This window comes from Desmodus rotundus, chromosome X (assembly GCF_022682495.2).
Source record: "Desmodus rotundus isolate HL8 chromosome X, HLdesRot8A.1, whole genome shotgun sequence".
Classification (NCBI taxonomy): domain Eukaryota; kingdom Metazoa; phylum Chordata; class Mammalia; order Chiroptera; family Phyllostomidae; genus Desmodus; species Desmodus rotundus.
The window spans coordinates 99,628,470-99,649,520 of NC_071400.1; the positions used below are offsets into that span (position 1 = coordinate 99,628,470).

The 21,051-nt window shown below is 48.1% G+C and overlaps 1 protein-coding gene across 1 annotated transcript in view; it reads left to right on the plus strand.

The window, feature by feature from the left end:
- LOC112313310 (neuroligin 4 X-linked) overlaps nucleotides 1-20,022 on the plus strand; it is a 159,896-nt gene extending 139,874 nt beyond the window's left edge. The window contains exons 3-5 of the mRNA XM_024569846.4: nucleotides 5,055-5,240; nucleotides 8,406-9,195; nucleotides 16,770-20,022. Of these exons, the coding sequence (XP_024425614.2) occupies nucleotides 5,055-5,240; nucleotides 8,406-9,195; nucleotides 16,770-17,619 (1,826 nt within the window). The 3' untranslated portion in view covers nucleotides 17,620-20,022. The remainder of the gene's footprint in view (nucleotides 1-5,054; nucleotides 5,241-8,405; nucleotides 9,196-16,769) is intronic.
- Nucleotides 20,023-21,051: the final 1,029 nt, after the last annotated feature.

The window sequence follows — 21,051 nt, forward strand, 5'->3', positions numbered from 1 at the left end:
GTTCTTTCTCTCTCCCATCGATGTTTCTCTCTCTGTCTCTCTCTGCCTTTCTCTCTCTCCAAAATCAAGAAACATCTCCTCAGGTGAGGATTAAAAAATGAATGGAAATAAAAAGACAAAGCAAAGCACATTTCAAGAGCTGGTAAGAGCGGATGTGATGGGTTTGTAGGCTGGAGGTTAAATGCAGGGCGTGGCCAAAGGCGTGGAGAGGGGACCACAGGAAAGGGTCAAAGTCCTCCTCGTGCCCTTGATCTTAAAGCGCACCTGTGTGTCTGTGATTGCTCACTATCGAAGGGAATCTCAGCATAGATTCAGCATTCACTGAGAAAATCCCCTGTAACCACACTCCCAGGATGAACACAATTAACGTTTGATTTTCTGGCAGATTTTGTATTTTACACACCCATTGTTTTGTATCAATAAAAATGGAATCAGAACATAGTATCCCACAACTCACGGTTTTCACCTGAGAGACCTGAGTCGTGTTGCTGTGTCCACACATACTATTTTATCTCTTTACCCAAACGAACAGCTCCCTGTAATATGGGTTCAGCCAACAGAATTGGGCAATAAATCTGCAATTCTTGGACACAGAAATAGCTGTCGTCCTTGTTTTGAAAATGACTATCCCTGAAGATTGTAGGTCTGTGGATGGCTATTTATGTACATCCAAGTAAAGATTTTTTTTAGTGGAAAGCTGGCACAGAAATAGAACTTTGGGGTCAAAGGGTTTCAAGTTTTCCCTTTGCTTGGGCTTCATGGTTTCGTCGATTTTCTGCATTGGTAAACACCACGGCTCGAGCGATGCTTTAGAACTGGGTTGGAAGAAGTGAGTTGAAGCTCTTAACACAGCGGGTGTGGACTATTTAAGAAATAAAACCAAAAGGAGCTGGCCGCTCATTGAGTGGGGGTCATCCATGAAACTGGGAAAATGTTCACGCGTGAGGTTTAGAGTTAGGAACAATTCCAAATCAGCTCAAAGGCGGTTTGGTTCCGGAATGGCCATTTTTCGATTTCCATCCCTCTGAAGTGTTTTGCCAGTTACGTTCCCATTTTGATCTGTAGTATTGTGTACCAAACAAACCTCTGTTTATGATGCTTTGTTCTGTTTCTAGCATATAGTAGACTTCAGTGTTCTGGGTTGCTATTTCAAAGAAAGGACTTTCTGTTTTATGAGAGCGGATGTTTCTCCACGTACTACGTTGTCCTTCTTAACCAAACGATTCATACCGCAAACAGCAGCCTCTTTCTAAACAGTTGGGTGGGGATAGAACACACTTTATAAATCTCATTGATGATTTCGTGAATCCTAAGTTTGGAAATGTACGCTAAAGGAACCTCTGTAATTGCCTTACATTTATTTTACTGACATTAGAAATAGAATTTGACCCTGTGCAATACTGAGGGGTCATCGAACCTAGTACAAAGGTGGTCAGTTACGACTCGTGTCACTTTTAAGTAAAATAAAAGTAAGTAGACAGGGAACTTCAATCAGCTTTACCTATCAGTTCTACAGAATTTGAGTATGTGCCTTGCCCTCTTTTGCATGCCATCTTCTCTATTAAGTTAATTTATAAATGATTCCAATGAAAACTGAAGATCCTGCCCCTGGCTGGGGTGGCTCAGTGGATTGAGCGCCGGTCTGAGAACCAAAGGGTCGTCGGTTCAATTCCCAGTCAGGGCACATGCCTGGGTTGTGGGCCAGGTCCCCAGTGGGGGCCACGTGAGAGGCAACCACACATGGATGTTTCTCTCCCCCTCTTCTCCCCTCCTTTGTCCTCTGTCTAAAATAAATAAAGAAAATCTTTTTAAAAGTTTGGAGATTCACCCTGTGATAAATGACCCAGGGAATGATTTTTATAAGCACCAAACAGTCTCAATAGGCGTGTATGTGACCGATTCTCACTGTTATACCTGGGTCCTCATCTCATCACATAGGTTTCTTTTTTGAGCTCATTTTTGTGACCTGAAGTTAATTCTCTCTGTTTTCAGTGAAGACTTTCATTTAAACATTTTTCTTTGTTGCTTTTATGGAATCAAATTAAACATCAGTGCGTATATGCCGCTCCACACAGAGGCGCATGTGTAAGCACATGGGAGGGAGGGATTGGGATGGGAAAAGGCTAGTGATTTGCCGTGTGCTGCAGGTTCTCCCTCTGCAGACACAATAAGCAAAGGCGTCCTTCTGTGAGAGTGTCACACACCCACACAGACACAACGTGGACATGCACTCGGGGCCCTAGCGTCCTTCTGTCAAGTACAGGGGAATACACTGTAAAAATGTGAAAGTGGCTGAACCTGTATTTCATGTAGACCTTCCATTCCCCTTACCGGTCATCAGAAACATGCCTACTGCGTGCACGTGATGAATTATCTCCCACGAGAAAAAGGATTGTGGGTTTAATGCCCCATCACAGATAAACAAAGGGGTCAGCACATGTGACCCCGCTGGGCTTCCTCTGCTGACTTACAGCACATGGGGAGTCATGGGAGCTGCATCCGGTGGTACAATCGCGAAAAGAAGGAAAGAGGGAAGGAAGAGAAAAGAAAAGAAGGAAGCTCCGGATTACAGTCACCTACCTCAAGCCCCTGACACGTTCTACTCCAGCAGCAGTACTGAGGTGCAGTCCCCATGCTCATTTTACACCTCACTGGTGCTTTCATGTAGCAGGGAAACATGGTTTCTGGTCTTCAGGCATTTTTCCGTGAATCACCCTTTAGAATAACCACACAACCCCTGAGCATTCTCTGGTGCGTATACGGTTTTTTTGTTGTTGTTGTTGTTCCTTCTTGGTATGAAACTCGGTGCCCAGCTGGTCCCTAACGTGGCTGAACTCAGTCTTGGTTGTATGTCTCTGTCCCCGTTCAGCGGTCAGGGCGGAAGGGTACCTGACTTGACAAGCCTCGTTTCAGAGACAGAAACGTCTCAAACACGTAAATGTTCTGTTGGCTGAAATGCTGAGACTGCCCGTCGAGAGAGAGGCCGTTAGTTTTATTAATTCACCCGAGCATAGATGGACACCTGACCCCCGGGCTCGGCGGGGGCCTGGCTCACAGAAACGCTTGTACAATGCCCATCGTCTTCGCTAGCGTGTGCGGCTGTGTGCAGGTGGATTGGCGGTTATCACGGGGCTCTTCGTAGCCTCTCACACTGGTGAACCCACACGCGTCGTATTTCTGGATTCTATCAAACACCATATTTGGAGAATCAGGACAAGACAGGGATGCAGCATCCTAGATGATAGAGAACACGAAACTGGAACTCTGCCTGGCAGGCTGGTGAAACTATAAAAGAGAAGGAAAAAAAAAATCCGTGGGCACTGATGGAAGTAAATGAAAATTCCAAAGCAGAAACTATGGAAACACCAGCTTTTTCCTTTTTTTTTTTTTTTGTAAAACCTATTCGTTTGCTGAACTTCAGATGCGCATGGAGGGCTCTTTCCCTCGGGACTTTTGGAAAGAATTCAACCTCGTAAAGCTAGCTCCAGCTTTTCACTAGGATGCTCTGGGAAGAGGGAAGACTTCCCGGGGTGTGAGACATTAATTAACCAGTCGTTTCACGGGCCAGTACAGTCACTTCTTGCCGGGAAAGGGAGGGGCCCCGCCTTAATGAAGAGCCGCCATCCCCGCCTGTGCACATTCTCTTATTGCTTTGCAGGCACAAAATACGCAAGTAGGTCATTTCTGCAAAGAATTCAGAGAGGGAGCGAGGCGGGTGGGGGAGGGGGTCTGCTGGAGACAGAACGGTTCTGCCAGAAAATTCCTGGAGCCTTTCTGCATTAATCACCTCTTTCCTTAATGGGGACAGAGAGGCCTGTCTTAGTGATTACGCGGGGCCCACACTGCCGTGACGAGTTGTTTTATTCATCAAATGGCGTGAAAGAGGCCTTCCTCCCAAGCCGAGCACGGCTCATTTCATGAGAAACTGTGTAAAAAAGAAAAAAAAAAAAAGGTGGAGGTTTAGGGGTGAATGCTGGAGCTGCACAACATTCGTTGGCAAGAAAAAGTAATTAGTGATTGCTAATTCCATGAAGGAGGGTTGGTACGTCCGCATGTTCTCGGCTCAGGGCGGTCCCTGTGTGTCAGAGATGGTGGGACTCAAGGAACATGTCACGTATGTACGACCTTGCGGGGTCATCCTGCGTCTACTTGTAGGTCCAAGGGGGTTGGGGTTCCGACTAGGGTGATTTGAAAACAAACACCTGCTTCCTGCCCTGGCTGGTGTGGCTCCGTGGATTGCGTGCCAGCCTGAGAACCAAAGGGTCACCGGTTTGATTCCCAGTCAGGGCACATGCCTGGGTTGTCGGCTGGGTCCCCAGTAGGGGGCGCATGAGAGGCAGCCACACATTCATGTTTCTCTCCCCTTCTTTCTCCCTCCCTTCCTCTCTCTAAAAATAAATAAAATCCTTTAAAAAAATTATTATCTGTGTGTGTGTAACTGTGAGAGTTTTTTCTACATGGAAAACGAGAGGTGCTCACTAAGCCGTTGAAGTGTGGGATCTCGTTACATCTATAATTTACTTTGAAAGCTAAACACAAAAACGGTATTACATTAAAATATTAATAAAAACATAATGAGAAAAAGCTGTTGTTCAGTGCTGTTACGCACACACACAGCCTTAAAGGCAGACACAAACACACCAGTCCCCACCACACACACACACACACACACACACACACAGGTGTTTTCCGTTGAAAAACTTCTTTTCGGTGTCTTTTTCATTTTGTGAGAACAGACATTTGTACCGGAACGATAACCTGAATCCAGTCAAATTTGAAGTCCCTGCTGTTGTAACTTGTTACAAATATTGTAGCCTCATTTTGCCTTACCGTTAGCTCCCCACACCCCCCCCAAGGAGGCGTTTTATCTCAGCGTCAATAGCAGCAAGAGCCGTTACAACCACTAAGTGTCTCTGCTGTGAAAAAATGGGCTACACTGTTGCTTTGCACAGGGAGAAAAGAACGGGCCAGGAGAACCCCGAACTTCCCAATCAGCGTCACGCGGATGTGCTTGCTGCAGCTGACCAATCAAAGTGTGGTGTCTTCTCTTGCAGGGTTTTTAAGCACCGGTGACCAGGCGGCCAAAGGCAACTACGGGCTCCTGGACCAGATCCAGGCCCTCCGATGGATCGAGGAGAACGTCGGGGCCTTTGGCGGCGACCCCAAGCGCGTGACCATCTTCGGCTCAGGCGCGGGAGCCTCCTGCGTCAGTCTGCTAACCTTGTCCCACTACTCAGAAGGTAATCAATAAAGCTTCTCCCCATGGTGCACCGCTGACCCTCGGGGCCAACTGAAGTACGTCCCCCAAATGACACGCATCTACACTCTCTCCTCGGGACTCAGCTTTCTTTCCGTTTTTAAAAGTGGAGACAGAACTGACACGAAATATTAGGTGGGATTCAGGTGTACAACATAACGCTATCATCTTTGTATATGTTGCAAAGTGATCGTGGTAAGTGTAACTCACATCTCTTGCCTTGCATTGTTACAAAATGTCTTTTTCTTGGGACGAGCAATACAGTATTCTTAACTACTGTATTTTCCCTTGTAAAAGGCACATATATGCCTTGTACATGGGATTACGCCCATGTGTGATGCACCTCCTTATTTTCCCCCAAAGAATTTGGGCAAAATGTGTGGATTATATACAGCAAAAGACGGTTTTTCCTAATACACCTCTTTTCTTACTTAAAGGTACAACCATTATGTGCAGGGTACAATGACCAAAGCAAAATGACTTCTTGCAAAAGGCGAAGCCTTTACTTTTGCCTTTTTACCCTTATTCACTCAACTTCAGATGTTAACTTCTAATTTCAACTTGGTAGAAGCAATGGGAAACGGAAAAAGGACGTCCCTCATAGATGTGGGTTTGTCACCTTTGCAGTGACGTCTTCTCACGTGATGAGGCCGGGGGCCTCTCCGCTGTCACCGACTCTGTTCCCTCCGCCGCACTGTGCAAAATGACGTTCAGAGTCAGCTGTAACTGAATACAGGTCACTTTTCAGATCCTAGCTTACTCGAGCTCCTTCTCTCTCGTCTGTCGGTGACAGGGGATGTAAGCCCTTTGGAGATTTAAGACAGGCATCAAAAACACAGAGAACATAGTCGGTGATACTGTAGTAACTATGGATGGGGCCACGTGGGTGCTAGACTTACGGGGGGGGTCACTTCGTAAGGTATAGAAATGTCTGTCTGCTACGTGTTACACTTGAAACTAATATAATAGCCAACGTCAACAGGAGTTGAAAAACATAAACATTTAACTTGTAGAGAGAGAGATCAGCGGGGATTGGACACAGGGAGCCCCGTACCTCTTTGAACGATTTCCATCAAAAGCACGTACAACTCAAAAGGAATTATTTTTACTTAACTAGTGCCACAGTATCTTCCTTTGAGGTACGTCCACGACCCACAAACACGCCGACAAAGGAAGGCACCGTCGCGCCGTGTCAGGGTGTCCCGTTCTGCCCTCGCTTCCTGCACCCTCGCAGACAAGTCGCTGAGCCTGTCTGCGCCGTGGTGCCGTCATTAGCAACATAAAATTGGTGGCAGCTTTTTCGTCCTCGACGCTGAAGGTCTTTGAGGCTCCGTTTCCTCGTGGATAAGGAGATGTGGCGTTACGGGCTTATATTTGTATTAACCCTTCACTGAAAAGGGAAAGGCAGTCATCACATAAATACCCTTTCCTGGTTCTCACTTGGCGACTGAGAAACGTGTTGGAACCAAAGTTTGTAGGAATCAAACCCACGTCGGCCCAAACTAATGGGCAGAAGGGTGCTGATGGCTTAAACCGACAGACAGACACGATTATACTGTGCATTGGGGTCTTGCGTGGCTCGTTTGGGCAAAGCGCCCTTCCAAAAACAACCCAGAGATGGAATCAAGAATGGGACCGATACCCACAGGGTTGGCCTTAGGAATTCCACTTCCAGCACGATGTTCTAACGAAATGAGCATACATGTGGAAAATGCATTCACAAACACACGAATCACAGAATTATCAGAGCAAAGAATGATGGAAACAGGTACGAGATTAAAAAAAGACAAGACAGTTATAAGGAACATTAATTAGTATTTACTCAAAGGACCACTAATTAGTTTTAATAATTGAGCTTAAGTTATTCAACAGCCTGAGAAACACTGTGTAAAAAATATGCATGAAATAGACACAGTTCAGCAAAGTGGGCTAAGGAGGAAGAATAACCCCAAAGAATGATCCTAACATGTTAAGGAAACTTGCGTGTTACAGTACGAATTATAGGTGATATTTTTTCTTTATTCAACTTTTCTCACTTTTGGGGGATTTTATTGCTTCCCTAACAGACAGGTACATCCATACGTCTTCCTCACACATGGCCAATAGTGGTGAGAAAGAAAAAAAAAAGTAACTTCTAGCAGTATTTTCCTAATTCTGATTGTTTGAACCCATAAATGTCTTCAGAGATCACATATGGACGTCCTTTCTTTGAAGGGTTTTCAAGCGCCATTGTTCAGAAGCCAACACGCGACTCAGTAGTTCCTTATTTCCGGCAATTTCAAACATGGGGGCATTGGTCCCAAATGAGTCTGATGGTGTGTTGGGCAAAGCCACGTCCATGCCAAGTCTCAAGGTTGTGTCTCATCGCTGGGCAGTTCACATTTTACTCCTCAAACTGCCCGAGATTTTTCAAGTTTCTCACCAAACAGACAGCTTTAAAACGAGGCAGAATAAATGGTACAAAGGCCTGGGCTTCAAATGGATGCCATTTTGAAATGAATAATCTTTATTTAAATCTGCATTTCTGTTGAGGGTTCCAGTAAGGCTTTCTTCAGCAATAGTTAACTCAGTTAATGGAACTGTAAAATTTCAATGCCCCTGATAGGTTGAGGAGGCGGCTGGAACGACGTCGCTGAATGTATCCTCTGAGGCTGGTTTCCGTCAACTTGTCTTTCCTGTACTGAAGCCGTACCCGGTTTTTCCAGTGAGACAGAGTAGCCTGTGACCTTCCTTCTGGCCCAAAGCGTATTTTTAGGGACCGGGGAGTGGGGGGAGTGTCACTGAGACAGGCTTTGTTGATGTGTCATTTGGGATAAGAAGCAGCTACGACAGCAGAGCGCAGGGAGAAAGAGGATGCCTATTTCTGCCGGGGTAGGGAAAGTGTAAATGTAGTTTTATTTTCTCCAACACCACTTGCGCTGTGTTTGTGTGTGTGTGAGAACATCCCATAAAAGCAACGCCCAGCAGGGAGGCGGGGGGGTGTGGGGAGAGCGAGTGGACTTGCGTGAAAGAGATTCTGCCCGAGCTGAATGCCGCCGGCCCTGACGTTCCCAGGTCCGGGACTCAATCAGAGCCTTCTTTGCTCGGTACAAGCCGCTCTTCTGTCTGCCAGATTTTCATTTGCATGCCCCCAATTTTGCACCTGCAGGCCTGTTCCAGAAAGCCATCATCCAGAGCGGGACCGCGCTGTCCAGCTGGGCCGTGAACTACCAACCGGCCAAGTACACGCGCATCTTGGCGGACAAGGTCGGCTGCAACATGCTGGACACCACGGACATGGTGGAGTGCCTTCGGAATAAGAACTACAAGGAGCTCATCCAGCAGACCATCACCCCCGCCACGTACCACATCTCCTTCGGGCCCGTCATCGACGGGGACGTCATCCCTGACGACCCCCAGATCCTGATGGAGCAGGGCGAGTTCCTGAACTACGACATCATGCTGGGCGTCAACCAGGGCGAGGGCCTCAAGTTCGTGGACGGCATCGTGGACAACGAAGACGGCGTGACGCCCAACGACTTCGACTTCTCCGTGTCCAACTTTGTGGACAACCTGTACGGCTACCCGGAGGGCAAGGACACCTTGCGGGAGACCATCAAGTTCATGTACACAGACTGGGCAGACAAGGAGAACCCGGAGACGCGCCGCAAGACCCTGGTGGCCCTCTTCACCGACCACCAGTGGGTGGCCCCCGCGGTGGCCACCGCCGATCTGCACGCCCAGTACGGGTCTCCCACCTACTTCTACGCCTTCTACCACCACTGCCAGAGCGAGATGAAGCCCAGCTGGGCGGACTCGGCCCACGGCGACGAGGTGCCCTACGTCTTCGGCATCCCCATGATCGGCCCGACAGAGCTCTTCAGCTGTAACTTCTCCAAGAACGACGTCATGCTCAGTGCGGTGGTGATGACCTACTGGACGAATTTCGCCAAAACTGGGTAGGTTCTCCCCACCTTGTTGTTCCCCTGCTCCCAGCTGTCTCCTGCCTCTGTACAGGTGTTTGCACAGCTGTACCGCCGCGGCTTACAAGTGCCCACACGGTAGTCGCTGCTCCCCAGTTTCTACCAGGACCACGTTTATTCTTGACCCCTAAATTATTTCATCGAGACTCATTTGTTTAATCCCTCCCTGGCCATGTGTTTACTGATTTTAGAGAGAAGGCAAGGGAAAGAGAAAGACAGAGAGACAGAAACATTGGTGTCCATTGGTGTGAGAGAGAAACACAGATAGGTTGTCCTCCATATGCCCCCCACCTGGGGACTGAACCTGCAGCCTTTCAAGGTATCATAGGATGACGCTCCATCCAACGGCACCACCCGACCAGGGCAAGCCAGCTGTTTATCACAGTGCTTGCTGGGTCTGACAAGTTCTGTGTCCTCCTTCCCACGGCGGGATACAGACACATTTGCCAGTCTTATTGAAAGCTGACTCTGGAGTTTCAAATGTGAATAAGACCTCGACTCATTTGCGAAATAATGGGGTTATCAAAACATGTGAGCCACATGATAAGGATCCTAATTGTGTAACCACGGAAACGAAATAGATCTAATAACGATAGAGAGATACTATGTGTTTGTGTGTATACTCTTATACACACAAACATAAAGGCATAGCTCATTTTACAACCATGGGCTTTATTGTTCGATGTTGCTTTATTTATTTATTCATTCATTTCACAAACGTAAGGTTCATACCCTCCACCAGCAAAGATTACCATTTCCTGAAGTGTCAGAGGATGGTCACCATTCTTTATGCAGTGACGTATTTTCACTGATGTATACGCCTTGTTTTTAAGCGTAATGCTATGATTGCATAGCCCACAGACCACAGCAGTGATGGGTAACCAGTGCACCCCAGAATTGTTAACACAGGCAGCCCCCGACAATTTAGTCCGGGACACTCTTTTCCCTCAGATGGTCAAATAAAAAATAGCAATACAATAGCCATCCAGTGGAGACAAATCAAAATTATACCTGTGTTTGGGTCCAGTCGGCAAAACATATATTCTTGGGTGTGCCGCAGAATTTTAGTGATGAGTGTAGGTGTGTCATAAAAAAGGTTCACCTGGTTGGTGGGGCTCAGTGGATTGAGTGTCGGCCTGCAAACCAAAGGGTCGCCAGTTCGATTCCCAGCCAGGGTACATGCCTGGGTTGTGGGCCGGGTCCCCAGTAGGGGGCGTTGCAAGAGGCACCCACACACTGATGTTTCTCTCCTTCTCTTTCTCCTTCCCTTCTCCTCTGTCTAAAATAAATAAAATCTTTTTTTAAAAAAGACCAAAAAAAATTTTTTAAAAAAGAAAAAGTTTCAAAATCACTGGACTACAGGATAATGTCCGCATAACTTGCGTGTGCCCTGGGAAAGCAAACAATTGGAGTCCCTCTCTTCCTGGCAACGTTGGCTTCGTGGCACTGCTGTAGAACCCAGAGGGCTGTGTCTCTAATGCTGTATAGTTATGAAATGTGCTTCACATATATAGGAGTGTATATAAATATTTATGCATATTGGTTTCCTAAGTAAATATATGTTTCCTATACATGTCCATATATAGAGAGAGGTATTTATGTGTATCTATAAATATATCTTTTTACAAGGCTCCCTGGCTAAATGTCTAGAAAATGTACAGGAGCTGCCTCCAAAAGTCTACTGAGCAGATTCTCAGCAAACGCGAGAAAAGCGTGCCCAGCACCCTAAGGAGCCCCATACACCCGGGCATCTTCATTTTCTCTTGTCCTGTAACCTAGTTGTGGAAATTAATGAGGTAGCATTCTATCCTGCCTGCCTGTGCTTCTGTCATTGACCTTGAGCCTCTTGGCTGAATTGAACATGAAGATGCTCCCGGCGCCAGGGGGGGTGAATCTCCCCGTGGCAAGCCAGATGGCCAGGCTAGCTGCCCACGGGGATGCCCTGCTGGTGCCCACCCCACAAGGCTCGAGAGAGGGGGAGCTATGGGGGATTTGGGGGGTCTCGATGCTTAGGGCTTTCCAAGCCATTGTTCTTGACAGGGACTCCAAATACTCCTGGTGGGAAGGGGCTTCCGAGTGCTTTGCGGTCTTAGCCCAAGTAGGACGCGTCTGCCCAGTGGGAAGTGTGTAGCCTGGGTGCCCGCTTGGAACGGTCCGATTTGATATGTTGGGAGTAAGAAAAGCTGCCCTGGGGGCAGCAGAGAAGGGAGGAGATGCAAAGATTTGGGAATGAAGGTTGCCCGTCCTGAAACCGTTTTTTCTTCCACAAAGAGAGGATTCAAGTCCATACGTTTGTTTATGTAACAGTGGTATGTTAGCTTCCTCGGGCTGTTGAAAGAAATTACTGAAAGTGATGTTGTTTGACACGACCACAGATGCCCAGAGGCCCTGTGAGGGAGGTTTCTCTTTGTTTAAAAATGAAAGAAAGGACCCTGGCTGCTGTGACTCAGTGGATTGAGTGTGGCCTGCAAACCAAAGGGTCGCCGGTTCGATTCCCAGTCAGGGCACATGCCTGGGTTGCAGGGCAGGTCCCCAGTAGGGGGTGTGCAACAGGCAACCACACATCAACCTTTCTCTCCCTCTCTTTCTCCCTCCTTCCCCTCTCTAAAAATAAATCAATAAAATCTTTTTAAAAATGAACAAATGAGAAAGGGGACTAATGAGTGGTAGGCTCACCCCTAGTTGATGCCTCCAGCAACCAGGATGGAAAATGGCACAGCGTCCTGCCGTGGATTGCTTTTTAATGTCGTAACTGTAGTTCCTACGACCCCTTGGCTTGGCAGTGGAGGTGCACACCCCTCACTGGGGGCACAGGCAGGGCATGGACACATAACATTACCTGGGATTTACCACAGCCCATACTCAAGGGACGATGCTTGTTACCTGGTTATGACATTTCTGGCCTTCTTAACGGTGATGAAGGAGCAGGAACACACAGGAAAGAACGAAGCCTTGCTCTTGTAGAATAGCTGCCTCCCGACTCTGAGATAGGGGTCTCCCCAAGGTAACGGGATAGAGATGATGGGGGTGCCTCAGAAGTCCGTCGGAAGCATCCGGAGGCCGTCCAAGCAGGAGTTCATTTTGCTTCTGCTGTCCACAAGGAGTGGAGCTGAAATGATACTTAAGACACATTCACGCCGTGAGGTTTTTATTTTTAATTAATTTGCAAAGATGGTTGATGGGACTCAGAGCATCCTTAAAGGGAGGTACTCAGAACTCCATTTACTGTGCAAAGCAACACGGCACTTTGGACGTAAGCAAGTGGAGAGCAGTATTGCACGGGCTGCTGGTTTAACAGGAAAACGGGCTGGACCTGATGGGCATGGTGTAGGGATTGAGGTGTTTGTCAGCAGGTGGCAAAGGCTTCTGAGGTCGTTGCGAGTTAGTTACGTAGTTTAACTAGGGTTGTGGCCTCAGCAGCCCTGCGCAGACAATTACCTCATCCCCATGGGAGCTGCTTCAGCGGTCCAGGTGAGGAGAACGAGCCCAAATGGTGCCAGGTAGGGAACGGCACCGGTTAAACCATGTCTGGGCTCACGGTCCTGGGTGAGAGGCTTAGCTGTGACCTCCAGCACACAGGCGCAAGCAAGGATGCAGACAAAAGCCTAGAACGCAGGTGACGACCAGCCACCGCTCCTTATGAGCACGAGGGAGACAGGAGTTTGAGGAAAAGAATAGCTCGTCACACGCCCCAGACCACGCACGTGGAGAAAGGAGCACACGGCTCCGGAACATGCATTAATTGCTATTATCATCTGCTGGGACAGCAACAGTTTGCCACCTCACACTCGGCGCCCTGCATTCCCAGTTGTTCAAGGCGGGGCTGCAGCTGCCGCTGTGTTTTATGCATCCTGAAGCGGACGGGTACCTCCTTATGTCTGCGTGTCGGTGGACATACATGTAGCAAACCAGCTTTATTCGTTGGTTTGGTTTTTGCTGAGCACCCAAGAAATGATGTTGGGAAGGTGCGTGTGGAGGGGAGGCAGAGCGATGCGGAAGGGAGTGGGAGAAGACAGAGGAGGATGTATTTGTCCCTAAGAGACTGTCTCATTGGCCCACGTGAGACCTAAACCCAAACACGGAGGGAGGTGAACTGTGCAGGCAGAGCATTCAGGGGCCGTGTAGAAACAGGGCTGACGTGGAGAGTTTTGATCAATGAGAAGTGACGTCAAGGAAAAACGAAAGCTGATTCCCACGTTGGCCGCGGTGGTAAAGAATACGCATCTTTGTCCTGTCAAAGCACTTTGGCAACAGAAGGGAAGCCGTGGGTCCTGGCCGGTCAACACAACCCAGGCACTCATTGATGGAGGGCCAGTTCAGCCCACGTTCGGTATGGACAGAGGTGGATAGAAAGCGAAAACAAAGCTCTCCCTAGAAAATATGGCCATGAAGATGACTTTTATTTTTTTTTACAATTTTATTTATTTATTTTTAGACAGAGGGGAAAACAAGGAAACATCCATGTGTGGTTGCCTCTCATGCGCCCCCTACTGGGGTCCTGCCCCGCAACCCAGGCATGTGCCCTGACTGGGGATTGAACCAGCTACCCTTTGGTTCACAGCCCGCGCTCAATCCACTGAGCCACACCAGCCAGGGCATGTGAAGAGGACTTTCCGCAATCAAATTTTGCCTTGTACCCTGAAGACTTCAGATGCTATTAGCATTCAAATAGTGACATTACTTCCTCATGACTAATACACCAAATATGTTCTATAGCACCAAATATACAATAAGACCAACATGTATTTCAATATTTTTACCTTGTTTTCCAGAGTTCGGGGTAGGTATGGTGCAATGCCTTAGATCTTTGCTTTGCTTCAGGTGCAGCTCTCCTTGTGAATTTGCCAGAAGCCCATGATTAATCTATATTCCACTTTTACGGAGTCTTTGCAGAAAGCAGGAAAGACACCGTTAAGGAGAATAGCCCAGAGGCATGAGTTGACATTACAAGTGACCTTTATTGCCAAACAGTACTTTATGCGAAAGAAATAAACACCTCTACCCATTCCATCGGAGTCACTGAACACGTAATTCTTGGTGTGTGACTGCTGTTTGTCCCAGCGGCCAGGTCACAGTCAGCTGCCACTGCATTTGAGGGCAAAGGAGAGCCGGGTGCCTGCAATATCACCTTATCAGGATTCACTGCTGTGTTTAAAGAACTCCTATTACCTATCTCTAGCCGATAAAGTGCCCGCAAAACCTTAGGAACACACGTGAACTGTGTGTTCAGTGCCCAGGTGACATCTTCCAAAAGTACGACCTTTGAAAATGTTCATGCTTTTCTTTCAAAAATACGACCCTGGAAGATGTTCGTGCTAGGGGTTGGGGTATCTGGAGGAAGCCGTTTTGAGGCTCTTCCTGCAGAGAGAAGATGTGTCTGTTTCTCTCGTTAACCATGATAATCTTTAATTTTACAGCCGGGAGTTAAAACATGGGAAACGCTACAGGGAAATGTAAACACCATTGGAGATCGACAGTGAGCGGGGCGTCCGACACCGTAATGTCGGCTCTCGGCTCTCGGAAGCTCCGTGGGTTCATTTTGGTGGAGGTTTCCAACTGTGCATCCGAGAAGTTTAGTAGATTATATCAGGGTCAAGTTTACCTTTCTGCTTTCCCCCAAGTCCAGGGCTCTGTTCTTTGAGAGCGAAATAAATGTGTTTCTTTCCTTTTCAAATGTACCCTAATTTCCATCGAAAAACGGCCTGCTATGCAGCAAGAACAGAACCCTCTTGTTCCCACGTGACGTCTCCTTCATGAGCGAGGCTGCCCAGCTAAGAAACAAATGCACTTCGGTCGGCTGAGCAGAATTAACAGGGGTCCCCACGGCCTTCCGGGGCTTCCAGACAGTGGAAATCAAGAAATGCTTCCGTGGCCGATTCCCAGTAAACACAGGAAATTTTCAAAAAGTTATTCTAGGAAACTCAACTAAAAGAAACATAAGATGCTCTGTTGAATCCAACACTTACTCTACAACGTAAAATTTCTAAAACCGAGAAATAAAAAGCAGTGTATTTTCAAATGCGTTGTTTCAAAGTGCATGTCATCAGGACCTATAATTTTATATTTTTGGTCCCATGAGTAAAATAAAAGCAGTGCATTTAGTTATGAGATAAAACTGCTTTTCCTTTGGTACACATATATAATCATATCCATATATCTACATGTGTATACTGTATAAGCTGTGATATACAGCATGCATGAATACATATGTACCCTATATAATGCACAGTATATACTGTAACACACAGTGTTATAAGCGTATACTATATACAATGTAGCACAGGCTGTATACACTATGCTTTAACACAGCATACGCTGTAACAGTATGTAGTATCCCCTCTGTACTGTGCGTGTATACTACTTTATAGCCCTGCCTAAGGAAACTTGTAGGTATTCTGAATTATACAGGGTCCGGCAGAAGTAAGGCCTGCTTGAGTGCGGTTGGTAGCAGAATGATACGGGTGTCATAATTTATAGTTGTCATTTGGACATGTCACCTCAAATGTCCTACGGTGCATTTGAGTGTGCTGTTGGTGTTACGGAATTACATGCTTATGATTTTCTAATAAAAAGGGGGCGTTATTTGTGCTGGACCCTGTATATTTAGGTACAGTATAAATGACACATATTTTAGGTATTCTAATATGTGTATTGGCAGAAAGGGATAACGTTTATCAAGGTCTTACTCTACGCCGGCAATGTTGGAGTGAATCTTCACCTTCATCTCTTACTTCCAGACCCAGAGTTCTCTGTAGATGAGGAATTCTGAGAACTTGCTCACGATTTCTCAGGTGTGAAAAGCTCAAGAGTTCGGAAATGATTTTGACAGCCTCGGATGCGGGGGCTGAAGTCCTTTCTTTGGCAGATGTGGTGCCTGCTGGCCGTGTCTACCATGTGTGTCCTTCCTGACGTCGGGGAGCATCCGTAGACCTCATGTCTTCCCGTAGGACCTTCCAGTCCACCTGGTTTCTGGCGTGGGGGCCTGCAGTGGGCAGGGAACTTCATAAAAATGCACCCAGACATGCTTTTCCTTTATTGCTGTTGCAGATAATTTGATGCCCTTTAACCACAGGCCAAGTATTATGAACATGCCATCACACTGCCATCGGGAATTACTTTAAAAATACTGTTGGATAAAGAAGATGGGGTGCATTTTCACAAGGGACATTGGTCAGCCATAGAAAGAGTGAAATCTTCCCATTTCCGACAGCATTGGTAGACCTAGCGGGTTTGTGCTGAGTGAGTGAGTCTGGCAGAGAGAGACAGATACTGTATAATTTCACGGATGTGAGCAATGTAAAGAACAAAATAAATGGAGAAATAATACAAAGAAAAAAGGTCAGTAGGGGAGTTTTAAGGCAAAGACAAAAGGGTAGCCATCTTACATCCCTGCAGAATGCATGCACCTGTTGCTACGTCAGTATTTTGTGTGGGTCGCTAAACACCTGAGATGAGCGGACGGTGATTTCTCGGGGTACCTGATTACACGTCCTTGTGTCCTGTGGAAGCGTGTGACGTCCTCTCTGTTTTGTCCTCCCTTCTCCCCCCAGTGACCCCAATCAGCCCGTGCCTCAGGACACCAAGTTCATCCACACCAAACCCAACCGCTTCGAGGAGGTGGCCTGGTCCAAGTACAACCCGAAGGACCAGCTGTACCTGCACATCGGCCTCAAACCCCGAGTGCGGGACCACTACCGCGCCACCAAGGTGGCCTTCTGGCTGGAGCTCGTGCCTCACCTGCACAACCTCAATGAGATTTTCCAGTACGTGTCCACCACCACGAAGGTGCCCCCTCCCGACATGACGTCCTTCCCCTACGGGACCCGGCGCTCCCCCGCCAAGATATGGCCCACCACCAAGCGCCCGGCCATCACGCCCGCCAACCACCCGAAGCACGCCAAGGACCCGCACAAGACGGGGCCCGAGGACACCACGGTCCTCATCGAAACCAAGCGGGATTACTCCACCGAGCTGAGCGTCACCATCGCCGTGGGAGCCTCCTTACTGTTCCTGAACATCTTGGCTTTCGCCGCCCTGTACTACAAGAAGGACAAGCGGCGCCACGAGACGCACCGGCGCCCCAGCCCGCAGCGCAACGCCAGCAACGACATCGCGCACATCCAGAACGAGGAGATCCTGTCGCTGCAGATGAAGCAGCTGGAGCAGGACCACGAGTGCGAGTCGCTGCAGGCGCACGACACGCTCAGGCTCACCTGCCCGCCCGACTACACGCTCACCCTGCGCCGCTCCCCGGACGACATCCCGCTCATGACCCCCAACACCATCACCATGATCCCCAACACACTGACGGGCATGCAGCCTTTGCACACGTTCAACACCTTCAGCGGGGGGCAGAACAGTACGAATCTACCGCACGGGCACTCCACCACCCGCGTATAGCTTGCCTGCCCCCGCGCCCCGCCCCCCACCCAGCCCCGCACCCCTTCCCGCGCGCGCCTCCGCCAGCCACGGGGCGAGCAGAGAATCGGAGAGGCAACGCCTCCACCCAAGGAATGCTCTCCACCCCGCCGACGTAGGACCACGCCAACAAATCCCACAGCGGAAGGGCAGCCCGTGCTACGGACCGTGGGGACGCACCCCACTGGCACCACATCAACTTCTGGCCCTCCGACCTGTGGAGAGGAGACGTCGCGAGCGGAAACCCTGCTTTCACGTGGCCACGGCTGCAGCGAACCTTTCTGGGCGAGGCCCCCGCCCCCGTGCGCGCCTTTCCAGAACCTGGGTATTCCCCCACCTGGCCACCCAAGCTGACTCCTCTGGAACTTAGCCAGGGACACTTCATGCTGGTGGTGTGTTTTGTTTTGTTTTGTTTTTTAAATTGCAATTTCAAAATAATAATAAGAATAATAATAATAAAAATAAAAGTTCTTTATGTGCCATACGAGAGATGGCTCTAGTTAAGGGAAGAAAGAATCTGTGGGCGTTTACCCAGCAAACGAGCTCTGTCTAGTCCAGGAAGGAGGAGAACTAGAATTTTATGATTCAAGTGGAACGCAGTCCGAACATAGACCTGTGGGCAAAGGGATGTTTTGCCAGCCTGGACTCTATTTAAGAAACTTTGTAACAATAAAAAGAAAATGTATATAGCTGTGAGTTGAAACACACAGACACTACCCCACCCCACCCCACCCCACCCCCAAGAAAACACGACAAAACAAACAAGGCTTTTATCGGTGTTTTTAGTTTGAAAGAGCTTTTTCGCAAGATTGTACTATTCCCATTGTGGTCTGGATGTATATAAATATATATATATATACACATTAGTCATATCACCTCTGTTTCCTGCAGACATAGGAGGTGTTTCTTCTTAATTCCTTGTGACAATGAGGACAGACGGTTTTGAAATGTGTTTTCTGTGTAGCAGGGGGCGGCGTCTGTCTCACCGGGGACACCTTCCCCTTCCCAGGTCGTAGCAGTGCGTGTGACAGCAACCTTAGGAGACTGTTGTCTTACGGAACATTTATTTTGTTGCGTGTGTGTGTGTGTGTGTGCGTGTGAAACTTTCACAAAGTCGTGGACCCAGGCACAGGCAGAGCCCCATCAGGCCAAAAAAAAAAAAAAAACAGAGAGATTTCAGTTCTGTCTTTCTGGCTCTCTCAATGTGTTGGGGGAAGGGTTGCTCCCCAGTGCAGGGCCCTGCCAGAAAGGAGAGAAAGCAGGCCTTTGGCGAGGCGGGCGCCCCGAGTCACTGCCGCTCTGTTCTCCGCAGCAGCTGCAGCAAGGGCTGTGCCATGCTTGGGTGTCCCTAGCTCAGCGCATCCCGTGGCAGGAGAGCTCACGCCTTCCCTTTTCTGCGGAAGCAAGGAGTCCCTTATTTATCAGCAGGCAGAGTTTTGGTTGTTTGTTTGTTTGTTTTTTCCCTTATGTGTAGGTTCGTCTCTCAGCATTGCTTCATGTGGATTTGTGTATCCATCTGTGATCACAAAGGCGACAGAAACACACACACCGAAAGGAAGGCAGAACCTCAACAGCGCTTGGCGTGGGTTGTCCGGCAAGTTAGGGGGGCTTCCCTGTGGAGGGGACACGTGCAAGTCATTCACCCGTTTGAAGTGGACAAACTCGGGGCCGGAGTCCCCTGACACGTGGCCATTTTCTCCTTGTCCTTTTCACCTCCCGAGAAGAATATTTTGAGTGTCGTAAAGGGCGAGGGGGAAGAAGCAAACGGGGGCCGGCTTCTGTGGTTATGTTCTGTCTTGCAGAAACACCCGCAGCCCCAGGAAAGAGTAGCCAAAGATAAATGCAGAGGGCATGTCTGGGCTTCATGGGGTGTCCCGTAGAAACCCAGTCTTCAATGCCATTGCAAAGGCGGGCGGGCCCCCCCTACACACACACAGCGCCACTTTCTCCGGATACACAACCCGTCAACCGCAACGGTGGTAGCTATTTAAATCCGAGCGCTTGAGAAAGCTCTCCAGGGAAAAGACACTTCTGAGAAATGGTTGGCAGCCGTGTTTCTCTTGGTTTACGTTGGAGGACGAGTGTCGGTGTGTTTATGTTGTCACAATCTCATCCCCCATTGGGACACGGTGAAGCCACGCGCCTTTCTCGCAGCGGAAGGAAAGGAATTGTGTCCCCGGGGGCGTGAACCTCGCCAGCTGGCGTCACGCCATCCTTCGGGCTCTGTGTAAGGACCGCAAACACGCTCCGCCACACCACAGAGGACAGACACTTGCGTCGGTGTGGGTACGTCTGTAATTCGAGTTCCAGTATTTGTTTAGTATTTCCAATTGTCTTCAGCTAGCAATATGCCCAGTACTGTAACAGGCTTGTCACATTGGGGTACGGGGGGGTACAAAAAAAAGAGTTCTTGTTAAGTGGATAACTACTTTAGCTTTTACAGAGGATTATGATCAAAAGCAATTTAATACACCTTCAACGATATCTTATTTCTACATGGGAAGGAGTTCTAGAATCTTCATAGAGTTCTATGAGAATACAATATACTTGCTATCTATAAAAAAACTGAAAAAAGAGGAAAATGAGAAAAAATGTGTAAAAAAAATAATTTTACTTTCCTAGGCTTCTCTACCTTGACAGGCACGCAGGGTTTAATGGTTTCTTGGGTTATTATTTTGCGGTTTCATTTTTGATTTTGCCTTAAGTAATGATAGAACATATATATGGCTGGACACATATGTATAAACTTTTCAGCAAGCATTTTTAATAATAAAATATCACAGTATTTTCTAATGCTCTGTGCACCTAATTACGCGTCCATTCTTTTGTAGGCGGTTGACTGATTTATTGTGGTTCTTTCCCGCATGCCCTTTCTCATTTGCCAAGTTAGGTGCTGCAGCTGACTTACATTATAAAGGCAAACCTCAGGTGCTCACGGGGTTGGTTCCCACACTTTCTACGCTATTGTTGGGTCAATTCCTCGGCCAGGCGTTGGCGCCAAAACCCCAGGGAAGAGCAGCCAAAGGTAAGAGACTGCTGGGTAAGATGCTTCCTGCAGCGGGACAGCCAAACACCGTGCACCGCGCACACACCGCCATTCTGAATGTCTGCGGGTTTTGAGTTGTGTGTGATATCGCGATGCCTTAAAGCTTTGGAGCACAGGGCGTCCTTTTGAGGAAATCTTCCAGTGGCAGCCAAACAATTCTATTGAGTAAAGTTCGAGAGTCGGAAAAGCACTACGGTGCCAACGATGGCAAATTTGTCACATGCTTACCGCACCCCTGGCCGCTCATTCTGTCCTATGTCAAGGTCACCCTAAGGGGTAGCACCTGGGTTTTTGTTTAAGCAGAAAAAAGTTTGGGATCAGGAACTTTGAGTGGTTAGAATTGTCAGTAAAGAAAGTCCAGTAAAAGG